Source organism: Opisthocomus hoazin, chromosome 2 (genome assembly GCF_030867145.1).
Source record: "Opisthocomus hoazin isolate bOpiHoa1 chromosome 2, bOpiHoa1.hap1, whole genome shotgun sequence".
Taxonomy (NCBI): domain Eukaryota; kingdom Metazoa; phylum Chordata; class Aves; order Opisthocomiformes; family Opisthocomidae; genus Opisthocomus; species Opisthocomus hoazin.
The window spans coordinates 101,695,330-101,709,678 of NC_134415.1; the positions used below are offsets into that span (position 1 = coordinate 101,695,330).

Genomic DNA, 14,349 nt, shown 5'->3' on the forward strand with positions numbered 1-14,349 from the left:
AACAATTCTTTCTTACCTGGTGATTTTCCTTGTAGCTTTACATCCATCTCCAGCCTTACGACATGGTATGATCTTCCTGAGAAATATTTTTTTGGCTTTTTTGCCTTTTGCAGTAGTCCAAAAGACTATCATAACCTGCCCCCAAATCCTACCAATGGGATTTTTTCAGACTACTCCTACTAAAAAAAACTAATAGGAATGTAAAAAAAAAACAAACAAAAAAAAAGCCACAAAAAACCAAACCCACTAAAAACTCTCAAAACCAGTAAACTTGTGTTTGAAAAGACACGAAAATTTTATTGCAAGATCATATCATTCTTGCTTTCCTTCAAATATGATCATCATCCTTATGGCACAAATGTATCAACTGCAATCTTCCAGCAGCAAGAGATGTTAAGTGTTTTGGGAAACATGAGCACAGAAACACTGAACTATGTTAAATTAGTTGGTATTTTACATCTCATTCCTTGTACCATTATTACCGAATTATTTCCAGAAAGGTGCTTTTTATTCCCTTTACTAGTGAATACGGGGCAACGAGTTTGGCTTTCAAGTACATCTGTCCAGCTTGCAGCCACTGGTTTGTTTGTTTTAAATAACATACATGCCACTTTTGTGTTGTTCAGCTATCTTATTCAGAGCAAATAGTTGTTTAAAGAATGTTTCAAACACCCAAATGAGTATTGTTTAAAGGACTTCTTTCATCTCAGAGTCACTTCAACTGCTTCATTATTTTAAATGTAAACTTTAGGTACAAACAGTATTTTCAAAGTGTTGTAAAGACCACTTGATCTAAAATAAAACCATAATTTCTGACTTTTTTATGGAAGCATTTTGAAAACTTTATTAGGTATCACTAGTACCTAATTGCACTAACAGGTACAATTTCCAGTGGAAGTATTTGGGAAGGATGTGGAATTTCAAAGTTACACAGGTTAAACACCTGAACAGAACTACGTCAGGAGACTTACATGGTAGTAATCACTTATTTACAAATCCTTTCTTTTAATAATGAACACGGCATCATTGCTAAAGATCTGCTTTCAAATGATGTAGGAAGATCTCTTGCATTATCCACTTACATTCTCTTTCCCCTTTTACACCTTATGCTTTTGTTTTATACAAACTATATTAAATATACGTACTATATATTGTCTGGATGAAGAAAATCCAGAAAGACTGTAAGTGTATTATGAAAATTAAGAGTTCTTTGTTAATACTGCAAAAAATTTACTGAAATATTAGTTTTTAAATTCCATAGAAGACAGACCTGATTTTAAAAGCAACTCATGCAATGCTGGTTGTTCCAGCAATATATTCAACAAGCTAAATACACTGACCTGCAAATCCTGTTTCTTTAATCTAATATCCTATAAATCTCTCGTAAGATGACTCTAAGGAAAATGATTCTTAACTTATGTATGTTCCTATTCAGGCTAGTTTCTGCTAGCTGCTGACTGACCTACTTTGCAAAACCCTATAAATATTACAAAACATACTTAGAGGAACTCTCATTCTCCAGAACTGCAAATGAATGCCCCAGATGACTTAATGCAGGTATTCTATTCAAGAATTACTGGTATCTCAAGAGATGAAAATTCTTACTGTCTTAGCAGCAGACATTTGAAACTAGAAGAATGGAAGAAAATATTGTGGCTTCATGTTCTGTCCTTGCTTACTCAAAATACACCAGGATTCAATTCTGCTGAAGTAAATAGTCTTTTGATGTAAAATGAGTCTGAGCAGTTTTAAAGCTCTAGGAGTTTGAGAAAAATGTAAATTCCAGCTTCATTAGCCTAAGACACTGTTTGCCAGATTTGAAGAAACCAGTTCTTCATCTAGTTTGCAGAGAAAACTATCTGCTCATTCTTTTTTTTTTTTTCTGAGCTCCAAGTACATTTATGGTATTACCTATCACTAACAAACAGTACCTGTCCCCATCTATTCAGTAGTTTCAATTAGGAAGGCAGAAGTTCCTTCATGTTTTGTCAGTATCTTAATCTTTTCAGATCCACTTTTAGAGGACAACTGCTTCTGGTGGTCTTAACAAGAGTAGTACCACAGCATTCATGATTGCTTCTTTCTGAGAACCTAGAGCCAAACACATGATGACAGGAAGTACAGCGTGCCTATGTCACAACTGCAAAGATCCACAGGAGGATGCTTTACATGGGATACATCTTGTACCATTGCAAGAAAAGATTAGTACAGCTGTGGGAACTGGTAACAAAAGTTCCAAACATCAGATTTCCTGCAGAGCTGAAGTAAGATCAAAGCACACAGTCACGTGCTTCATGCTTAAAGGATATTTTGGTGTACTAAAGAATGAATGCCTTTTGGTTAAAAACGTCAGGAAACCAAGAATACACCATCTTGAAGCCACAACTGCTACTACTTGAATTTTTATTAAAAATACATGTATTTTTTCCCCAGTTCGTAAATTCAGGCATTGGAGACTAATTTGTTAAATAAGCAAGTCAGACTGCAACCTTTAGCACCCACAAGAAAATTTTGATTAATATGTAGAAAATGGACTGAATTTGCAGACAAGAAGAGATTAACAGAGATCATGTATGATGTAAGTAAAGCACCAAGATAGGCATCCAGTCTTACATCTTTATTTTCAGGTCTATCGGAAAGAAAGAAAAAAAAAAAGGGTAAAAAAGCCCTATGAGGAATTCACCTCAGAAAACATCACACACCAAGACAAACAGATGTCATTCAAGCCATCTTAAGCAAATTACTGAAGATGGAATATCCATTTGGCTTCATTCCAGTCTTCACAATAAGGTTTCCATTACACTATAGTTAAACACACACATTAAAACTTCAGAATTCAGGATTCAGCAAATGAGACTACAAAGAGAATCTGGAAATATCCATGAAGCCCCTACTATAAAACAGAATGTAGTGTTTACAATTGTCTTCCTTAAACCTTGTTATACAAAATGGTAGTAAAAAATCTGGTGCTGCATTGAAAAAAAAAAAAAAGATTTCTGCTAGTATCTTCACACTAGTCAGCTGCAAGACTGCAACTGCTGATGCTGGGAGAGAACATACTGATTTTGCTATCAGTAATGTAAATAATCCTTTTTACCATAAGGCCGCTTTTACGTCTCTATCTGTTTCACCTATCTGCACAAAAAATACAATTATGCTTTGTAACAGCAATTACAACTGGGCAGTGCGCGATGCTCAAAGACTAAAAAGAGGACTCAAGGGAAACTGAAGCCTGGCTTGAAGGATCAAGGATGTCCTCTTGCACAGCTGCCAGAGTTCTGACTGAAGAGGTTCTGATATCTTGGACTATTAAAACACCAAAGTTTCTGATTGTAGATTGCTTCAATTTTGAAGTGCAGGAGTTTTACCCATGTTGTAAGGCTGGATTGGAAGATGTAAAGCTGAAAGAGAAAGAAAAATTTGTTTTAAAATATTAAATCATGCAACACTTAATAACAGAATAGCTTTCACTGGACTTTACTATAAAAACAAAATTTGCTCTAAGAAAAATCTAAAAAGAGCTGACAGGTGACAGCAGATAGAACCTTTGCATAGTGTATGTTATTGTTTCATTCCTTTAAAGGATCCTCGTGGTAGTCCACAAATCAGAATGAAAAGATGCACCTTAAAATCACAGAGTAACAGATGATACATAAAAAGAGAAAGATAATAATTACTGCAAACCTTCCACAATCTCTCTTAGGATTGGGATCTTTTTTCGTGTTTTGTTTGTAGTAAATTAAATTTATCTGCTAGATGCAAAACTCAGCCTTGGACAATTTATTTCAAAATGCACAGACCATGTTTTAAAATTAAGTTACATACATTCAATTTATGTAACAACAGCAAGTTTTCAGAGAAATCCATTACTGTGAAATAAGATTTTACAAGTAAAATGGGCAGAAACCATCTTACTTATAAAACAGTTGATCCTTGTAAAGCTGTACTTACGAGTTAAAATAAAAGACAAACAATGGGAACAGTTCAGCGTGGGCCAGTAATCAGCATTTTAAGATTAATTAATAATGCAAGGTGCACTGCAACAGAACATCATTTACTTCAGAAATATTTGCCTCTCTTCAGTCCTTTGCTTTTGTGGTACAGAGCATAGAAAAAAACATCACTCAAATCTTTAAAAAAAAATTTGCAAAATTTAAACTATTCAAAATTACACCCTAACCCCAAACTCACCTAAGAGGAGTAAAATCACTGTTTACACACTTTTTAAGGACTTAAGTATTTAAAGTATGTCCCACAACTGCATTTTCCCCCACTTAATGGCACCGTTCACCAATCTTCTACAAAATCTGTTGTAAATTTGTATTAACATTACAACTGTGTCTCAGCTGCACTGATGCTACAGTTCAGTCAACATTAAAGCAAAGACACTGCATGGAGGCAACTACTTTTCCTTCAGCTAATAAAGATGCTACTAGTAGAAAAGATACTCACAGCAGCTTTTGCAGAGCCTATGTTTCACATCAGTGAAGCAGTATGGGCTCAGTTCAAAGCTCAAGTGAAACAAGTGCTTGTCACAATAAAATCTGCACTACCTTGTCAAAGCACATATACATAAGCAGTTTCTCTTTGTTTTTTGTACAAGTCTAAGACATGCTTTTTTCAGGTTTTGGTCTCCTAGAAACAAGAATAACCTATCTTCAAAAGAAACACTATCAGCAGATCTCTTTACACAGAATTTGAAGCATACGAAAAAGACACTGCAAATTTGTTTCCCAAGTATTAAATTTCAATAACTCATCCTTTATGCAATATAAGTTTCTTTTTTCCTTAAAGGCATAATTTTCTTTGGTTTTCATGTTACATGAACCTCTCCAAAAAGGAAGCAAGCAGGGAAACAAGCAACCCTATGCTCTTTGAACTAAAGGTGAATACATGCAATGTGCCCAACAACAATAGTAAAACCAAAATAACTGAACTGAATAAAATGATACAGCTCCACACAGTGGAGTCTTTCCATTCGTTAATTATAAACTACAATGCTATTTTGTTTATACTGTCATTCAGTTTTTCTACAGCTGTGGTGGACATGGATCATACCTTTTAATTTTGCAAGGCTTTTCACAGTGGAAGAAAGCAGTAACAGAGGCAGAAAACTTATAAGCATCATCCATGACTAAGTTGATGACATCTTGCATAACCTGCAGTTTTACATACTCACACTATTCATTGTACACGTACTAGAACTAAGGCATGATAATTATCCTAATCACTATTTCTTGTGAAGAATGTTGTCACAACAAGGATTCATTTGCTGTATATGCATTCATCCTTTAAAAAAATATGCACGTGCAACTTAAAGGTGGTCATAAGTTTGAAGCCTTAATCTCCTACCTCAGCCATTCTCTTCTTGTATTGGCTGTGCAAATTATATGATCGCCTGGTTCCAAAATAGTTTATTGAAGTATTAACATTATTTAAAAAAAAAAACCTGTCCTAATAATAATCTTTACTACAAGGAAAAACAAATAGCAGATTTTTTTTTAATGCCATCCATCAGCCAAAGTAAATTTCTGTATTACAATTGTACAGAAACTTTTTAGTGACTACGTGTATGCAAGAGATCAGGAACACTGTATCTTTGCTAAATCAGCCCCTGCACTTTCCATTTAATTGCCTTTCACAATATTACTAACTTCTCCTCTATATAAAAGCAGAGTTGAAACATGGGGGAAAAGAACAACCTAAGTAAAACTCTGGTCCTGCATCATTTTATTTTTCTGTGACCTCTGAGAAGGCCAGTTTGTGTCTGACCACACAAACTGCATTACCAAATTCTAAGCAACAACAACGCAAACAGAAAAAAACCCCACAAAACAACAACAAAATAGAACACCCAAACTCCCACCACCTACTAAAAAAACCTTACTAGAATTGGGAGATATCAAAACAGGAAGTCACCATCACCAAATTACAGCTACATACTTCCCTCGTGATATAATGCTTTCTAGAAAATTTGCTTAGAAACAGAGTATCTCCAGTTACGTGCTATGAAATATTAATCAGAAATTGGTGGAACTTCCTTCATTACAGACAACAGAATGAAGACAAGGGAGATAATCTGCAAAACATCAGTTAGGTTTTGTCTATCAGTACAAGAATGGAATGAGTTCAGCCCTCCAGCCTGCAGAGAACTTGAACACCTACAGTGAAAACTGGAGAACTTTATAATCATAGAATCACAGGTTGGAAAAGACCTCTACATCAAGTCCAACCATCCACCCAACACCACCATGCCTACTAAACCATATCCCGAAGTGCCACATCTATACATTTTTTGAACACCTTCAGGGATGGTGACTCAACTATCTATTGAGAATCCGCCCTTATTAGTATGAGCCCTTACATCAGAAGGATGCACAAGATGCACACAAGAAAAAATCTTACATTAGCAGATCTCTCACTATCTGCAGAGCTACCATCTCCATCTAGCTCTACGCCAAGAAATTAAGTATTTTTTTATTCAAATATCTTGAAAGAATATCTTCAAATATCTTAAAAGATCTTTGACCTGTCTTCAGGAAAAATTATTATTTGTGACAACGCTTAATATTGTTGAACTCATTAAGACGCTGAGGTAGTAACTTCAGTCTGTAACATTTTTCTATGTGATATGCATATCCACACACATACGTAACTTTCATCTATAAACAGATGAATGAAAATTTATGCATATGATTTATGTTAACAGCTGATCAGAAAACATCTGACAGCAATGTGGGAACACAACAGCAAAGTCAAACAAGTTCAGAGCAATACTACAAGGAGTAACAACAATAGCTCAAACTTTGCACCAAAAAAAAAACCCCACCTGTTTCAGATGTACTGAAAGTTACTAAGTACAGAAAGTTACATGGTAACTACCTGACTTGCCCAGAAACACAGGTTTTAGTTTTCATAGGAAAGAATTGTTATTTTTTAGTTATGTTGCAAAGGTAAATCACTGAATGGGAATCAATACAATACATCAAGTAAACAGACTGAAACAATTAGCCGTACAGTCAAACACTGACCACCCACTCTCTGGGTAATGCAGATACACAAAACAGCTATGTTGATTCCAGTTTACAAGCATCAAGACAAGTGGAAAACAGAGTATGAATAGTGATTGCTCAAAGATCAGGTGCCAAAGACTGACAATCTATTAACAGAAAAAAAAAAGGCATGCCTTATATAAAGCAAGACACATTTTAACTTCTAAACTTTTTTGATCACACAAGTCACATATTTGTAAAAAAAGAATTCCTCCTTTCCCAGTCAAATTCATTGTATCTGCAGTGCAAGGTAAGCATACTTTAATTTTGCATGTGGCCAGTAAAATTATTGCTCATATTCCTGAAGATATAAATTGACCCCATTTGTCAGGTGCTGATTCTGAAATAAAACAACACAGAAGTACCATCCTCCTTCTACTGTTCTTCTAGCAGGCACAGCAAGATGACTCTGGGGCTGTGAAAGGCCTACGTCAGCATCCCCCTTTGGGGATTCTGTACACAAACAAGGCTGATGAAACAATCTTCTCACATTATCTTCAACCAGAATCAATTTTCCAAGCTTAGTATCACATTAACAAGTTAGTGGCTTTGCATTTCTTGTAGGGAACACAAAAAGGTTCAAGTGACTACTATTTTGCAGCCTGAATTCTAAATGTTTCACTAACACGATGTACTAAAAAGCTCTTGTGTACATTATTTCCCAACTCAGGGCTGCAAGTTCAGTTCGACTTCTTTTTCTACAAGTAATTTGTGCCACTGCATTGATAGAAATTTCCAAAGTTTAAACAACCATAGAGAAGGATATAAACACAAATGTTGTTTCAGATCTTAGTTCTGCCTCTGACATTTGTTGAACATACTGTAATTTGACAGTATTTGTGTCTCACACTTTCGCCTCTTCTCCTATACAACGAACAGCGGAAAAAAGCAAAGAGGCTAAACAGCTGGGCAAAAGGGAAACAAAAATTTCTTGGAAAACAATCCACAAAGCGAATGAAAAAACCTTATTGCTGTAGTCAAATTCAATAGTTTTGAATTTTTTCCAAGTGACAGAAGTGAAATTTATCACATTAAACTTTTTTTTTCTTTTGCGCTGTACTGAAAAATGTTTTCTTGTTCTTGCACCAATTATTGAACAAGTACAAAACGCCAAGGCACTTGAGATACGAGTTTTGCTTCTTCTTGTATCTTAATGACATCAAGTGAATCTGAAGGTTTTGAGTTTATATTTGTAGCATACAACTATAAAATAAAAGTAATTTGAACAAATTAAAACTTCATTTTTTAGAACAGTGATGATAAAAAGTGCTGGAGTGACAGTCTTAACTCTTCTGTTATTAAGCACAGTCATTACTGCAAGCTTTCTCACTCCACTAGTGTGTCTCAGTCACATTCTATATACAAAAATTCTGTGTTTACGTACTAAGTATCTTTCTACATTTAGCAAATCTGATCTTTTCCCACTGAAATTGTTTGTTGTGTCAACAGTCTTGTAACATAGACATTAAAAAAAAAATCTTAACAAGACTGACATTACAAAGTTGAGGATACCAGTAACCACCACGTGTGGCAACTCACGGGCTCTCTCAATCTGGCCTCAGCTGGTGACCCATACATTATACTATTCTTCTAGCAGCAGTAAGAGCTGGCAATGCAAAACTGGTTTGTTGTATTTAATCATGTATCCATGCACAGTATGTATATCTTCTGTAGCATTACTTTGACTTTATAAACTAAAATAAGCAGATTTAGTTCTGCTTCACTGCTGTATCCTCCTAGCACTGGTTAGATCCATTTACTATTAAAATTCCAGCCTTTCTGAACTCTAACAAAACGATCAGAACAAGAAAACCCATAAAATGTTTAAAATGTTAGCAAATATACAAAGAAAACAGGACGAGTTCAACTCAAAGCTGAATTTAACAGGTATCAAGCAGTTTAAACCCCAAGTATTTATATTTTGCTTTAAAAATATCCACAGAAGCATTTTTGTATCATGAAGCAGCTTTTCTGAATTTAACCAATTCACTGAAGTACGGGTTACCCACGTACTTCTACCATTGTCATAATATATGAGATGACAAAAACTACGGAAATGCAAACTGCATAAAATTAAACACTACTATAGAGGCACAAATGGTGAAGGGACAATCCCAACAATAAAAGGATTTAAAAAGAAAAAAAATAACCAAAATCACATGGAACTGAGTTTGAGTGCACCTTCAATCAGGCAATTCCCACCAATCAGGCAGAGCAAACCCAGTGTTAGCTCTTTTAATAGGCCACATTGATACAATTACTATAGCTGCACACTAAATTCATTTTATGTATTTGTTTTTCAAATATGATATAGTAAGTCAAGAAAACTCACAAGGGCTCTTCTTAGATACAAATAAATGCTATAAAACGTTCATGCACCAAAGGTAATTGTTCCATATTTCTCTCTAATATATGGAGTTCTAAAGCACACTCAATGAAAATTACTATTAAAAGTTTCTCTCACGTCAGCAAAGGACTAATGAAAAACATCTTCAGTTTGAAATAAAAAAGAAAAAAAAAAAGGCTGGTAGGTAGAACTGCAACTACGAAAAAAATACTTAAATATTAAATCCAGAAAATAAGAAGTGATAATAAAGAAATTCTTATTTTTGGATTGATAGTTCATTACTGGAACCCAATGGTCTTTTTCAGTTCACTTACAGTGTAGAAGAATAACTTTTGTCACAGAGGGACATTATCAACTTCAGATGCAACCTCAGTATTAGGTTAGGTAAAGGCCATTTCAGATGTGCTCACACGGCAGTTTTACAGGGGTTGTTTGAGACTGATGTTCTTCCTACAATCCCCCCCCACTACTTCATTATTCCTGTTACATGAAAGCCTCACAGCAATGATTATACAAATTGCATAAACCCCCTGAATCTGTAGGTATCACAACCACACGTGTATCAGATAAAAGTCACATGTAAACAACTATTTGATTTTTTTGATTGATGGTGATCCTTCAACTTAAGAGGTCTCTGGAAAGAAAGAAATGACAATCTGGAACACAGAAACACCTTAGTCTTATTTCTTTTCCATGGAAAAAAAGACAAGTTTAAAGCACGTATTTTAACAGCACAGCAGAATGACACATTCATCAAAAATGTATTCATATTATAAAACATTTCTAGTAAAAATTTTTGGGCAAACTATTTTCTAATGCTCTATTTGAAAGACAAAAAAAGTGCATGAGTGCAAAGGAAATCAACTGACAGTGTAACAGACAGGCTTCTGTCATCAGGCTATGCCTTTTTGTTTCAGCACCAGCAGTATGAAACATTTGGTAAGAGAGGAAAAAAAATTATCTTATGAGACCAATAATAAATTCCTCATACACAAAGCCACACACACCTGTTGCCATGTGGCTTTTTGCAAAAGCCACACTGCTTGTTGGGCACCCAAACAGATTTGCTTTCACTAGCAGAGGTATGTTCCAAGCCTTCCCGTTTAACAGTTGAAATGTTATCTGGAATGAACAACGGAGGTTCATCAAGTGAAAGACTTTTGCTACTTCTTCTCTGGCGAGGCTGGAGATTCTTATCAATTCTTTTTGATTTGATTTTTTCTTTATCATCGTCCTTCAGATGCTCTACAACAGGGGCATCTTTTGTCTCTGCCTCTTCCTTTGTGGAGCTATTTGTTTTTAGCACAGTTGCAAGTTGCTGTTTCTGACCCTGGGCTTGCTTCTGACCAGGACTTGAAACATGCCCTGATAATGAGTGCACAGAGTGGTGGTTATCTTTAGAACAGCTTTGATGAGTAGGAGATTTCTCACTTGCTCTTTGAATTGATGACTTCTGTGCTTGCCCAGAAGCCTGGACTCGGGATATTTTCTTCAGCATTGTACTGGTCTGGTTTTTTACGGTCACCCCTGAAACAGAGCTCTTTGTTTTCAAACCCAGATCAGACTGTTTCTTCCTAATTTTAACTGGGTTATTTGGATGCTGGTGACTGTCTTGCTCATCTGCATTCCGCTTCAGACTTGCTGAAGATGCACTGTGAAGACTTGAAACAGTGAGACCAGCTCTTGTTCTTGAACGCGTTATTTCTTGTTGGAGTACACCTGATTTCTGTCGAGTACGTGCAGCCAGATTTTGCTTATTCTCTACTGTAGATTTACTATGCCGGGGCCTAACATTCTTTTCACATTTTGACGAAATGCTAATTTGTTTATCATCATCCTGAAATTTTGATGCCTCAGGGCCCTCTACTTTAGTACTGCTGATCTGCTGCTGTACATTTTGGCTTGTTTGGTCAAGAACAGTGCTTTCTAAAATGCTACTTCCTGGGTCAGCAGAAGCAAATTCTTTGCTTTTCAAATCTTCATTATCAAACTCTGTACTGTCCAACAGTTTCTCAGATAAAGTTATAGTTTTCTCCACTCCCTTGTCACCATCTACAGGTTCTGTTATGCATTCCTTTATTGACAATGTATTTTCATCAGGAACTTCCACATTGTGGGAACCTAAACTACAATCAGTTCCCTCTTCTGCAGAGCTGGACAAATTTGAAAAGGTCTCACAAATTTCACTTGGATTCACACAAGCACTAGATGGATCATTAGTTTTTCCAGTTACCCCACTCTGATCATCCTCTTCTGTTTTCTTCTCCAATTCCTCAGTTTTATTTTCAGTCTTTTCTTCTGAAGAAGTTTCAGAGCCCATTGAATCAATCACATCATTTGCTTCATTTTTAACTGCAGTAATTTCAGCATCAGCAAATATTGAACAAACTGACTCAGCATTCCCAGATTCAGTCTTTGTTGCAACCTCTGTTATTTCCTTTGTTTCTCCAGGAGAAGGAGAACAGGCACCTGCTAAATTAGCAGAGCTTAACTCTTGGGAGGTTTCCTCAACTTTTGCCTGCTCAAGTGTTTCGGACTTTATTTCATTCACCTCTTTGGGACCAGGAAGACATTTTGTGTTACTTTGGGATGCTGTTACTGCTGCTGCTGGTCCTTCTGTCTGTCCTGATAGTCTTGTACTACGTCTAACTTCTCTAGACTGCTCTGTTTTCAAGGGTGCAGTAACATCTGTCTCTTTAGCTGGACTTCTCTCTTGTTTCTGTCCGGTTTTTGGAGCAGATCCACTTTTTACAGATGATTTCTTGGTATTAGCAAGGGGTGCAACATTTGACCGCTTAGCTAGTGTGCTCTGTCGCAAACTCCGTACTGGTTCTACAAAGGGAAAAAGAGAATGTCTTAGCTATAGTGCGTCCTTCTCTTTGCAAATACCAGACTTACCTAGAATAGAACTGATTTTGCCTAATTTAGCTTACTGGACACAAAAAGAACTTCAAACTTACATGTTTAGTAAGCTTCAAAAAAAAAACAACCCACACAAAAAAACCAACCAAAAACAACAACAAAACACCATCACTCTACAAAAAAAAAACCAACAGCTATCTACTCTTAAAAGTATGGCTTACTTGCCTTTCAACTTTACACTGTTACAGTTTGAATGTAAGAATCTCATTATTCTAATGGCTATGAAAGTTATGAATAGTATATATAAAACAGAGGTGATAATAAAGAGACAATCAAAACCCACTCTACTTTTCTACCACTCAACTTTTTCTACCTGAAGTAAAAATTGCAACAAGTTATATTGTGAGTAAAAGTATAGCTGTGAAATTTACAAAGCTTTTAGACAGTATATGAACCTGAGATCCAATCACATTCTCACTTGATGACATCTCTTTCATTTTCTAAACAAGAAACCATTACAGTGCCTTTTTTTAAAAACATATTCACCGGCTTTGTACTACTGACTCTTATTTAAATTCTGACTTCCCTATTAAGTAATTTTATCTTTTTAACTCAGCCTACTCTACAGGGGGAAAGAGCAGAGCTGTCAGTAAATCCATCAGCTTAACAAATTAGAAAAACTCTAGCAATAAACAATCAGCTACCACATCGAATTTAAGTATGTGATTAAAATACTTCTTAAGCTTATTGAGACATTTTGATGAAAGACCTTGACTCCAATTACTATAACCTAATTTAAAACAAAAAGAAAATACACAAACTCAATAGAATTAAAATTTTAGTTGGAAATAAAGAGACATGCTAACCTAGTATTACAATGCTGTTTGCAAATAAAACACGCTTTTGTTGGTGAAGAACCACAGTGCTAATCTGATGCAGGTAAAAAGATCAAAATCTCAAAAAATTAGTTTAAGGACCACAGGCCATAAGGAAGATATCAAATATTTATCAAAGAGGAATTCAAATTGAGTAGTACCCTATAGATGTTGACTTCCTAGTTGCAGTGTTTAAAAAAGGAAGCGTCTGTACTTGAATTTGCACAACCAAATAGCAAAGATTAAGTTTATAAATGTTGGTGGGGTGGGACTACAAAAGTTCAGTTGACTTCAAAATGTGAAAATTATCACCTTGTGCCATTAAACGTGGTGATTTTCTGGGTGATGTGACTGATGTTTCTTCACAACGGCTCCTCAAATTCCTGTGAGGTAAAACAAGCTCATCGTCATCAATGGTGTCGTTACCACTCTCTTTAACTCCTTCTTCATCCATATCATGAAGACCAATAACTGGAAAAAACAAACAAACAAGAAAGAGCCTAAAACTTAAAATGGTCAAAAAATGTTGCAGCTGTAATGCTGAGCAAGACAGGGGGACAGACAGGGAAAAATAAATAAATTTGCCATCTAAAAACAAATAAAAGGGGGGAAAAAATGAAGAAAGGCAAGATGGAAAATTCCCATGTGAGGCAGTTTCAGTGTAGAAGAAGCTATCACCCAAAGCTTAAAATTTCTGTAGATAGTCCTTACAGCTTTTTGGTGGACTCACATTTTTATTGTTTTTTTGCCACAGGAAGGTCCCCAGTCTTAGAGGATCAGCTGTCCCTCACTGTCCCTTCCCACCTAAAAGTGAAGAAAGGTAAACAGTAGAAAGAGCTGATCCACAAGTGCAGAGAGTTTAAAATCACAGTTTTCTCACACTATACAATTTTAAAATGCTGAGTCCCACCCATATCACATATCTGCATCTGCAACCCTTTTTTGGAAGAGCATCGAGTGCAGCATGCACTAGTCTCCCAGGAGAGTCAGAACGCATTGTCTTTGTCAAATTCCTATCCTCCACTAACCTGAGAAGGATCCCAGAGGTTGGTCCTGAAAATATGTTTCCTAAGAGGCAGTCAGGCCACTGTACCAGCCATTCTCCTCACTTTCTCTAAGTTTGGTTCTGCAATGGTAGCCTCTCCTATCCCAAGATCCTACGTGTGATTAATGAATCCTGGTCCCTGTGGGATGCGAAATTTGTGAGATCAAG

The 14,349-nt window shown here is 35.9% G+C and overlaps 1 protein-coding gene across 13 annotated transcripts in view; it reads right to left on the reverse strand.

Moving 5' to 3' along the window:
* PHF3 (PHD finger protein 3) overlaps nt 1–14,349 on the reverse strand; it is a 57,607-nt gene that overhangs the window by 18,386 nt on the left and 24,872 nt on the right. For 5 of the 13 annotated variants that reach the window (XM_075414604.1, XM_075414598.1, XM_075414610.1 and 2 more), the window contains 2 exons: nt 13,449–13,607; nt 10,407–12,231 (listed from right to left, as the gene is read on the reverse strand). In XM_075414604.1, the coding sequence (XP_075270719.1) occupies nt 10,407–12,231; nt 13,449–13,590 (1,967 nt within the window). In that variant the 5' untranslated portion in view covers nt 13,591–13,607. Of the gene's footprint in view, nt 1–16; nt 3,359–10,406; nt 12,232–13,448; nt 13,608–13,866; nt 13,941–14,164; nt 14,321–14,349 lie in introns of those variants that run through there. The other 8 variants (XM_075414602.1, XM_075414603.1, XM_075414600.1 and 5 more) reach the window with 4 other exon arrangements.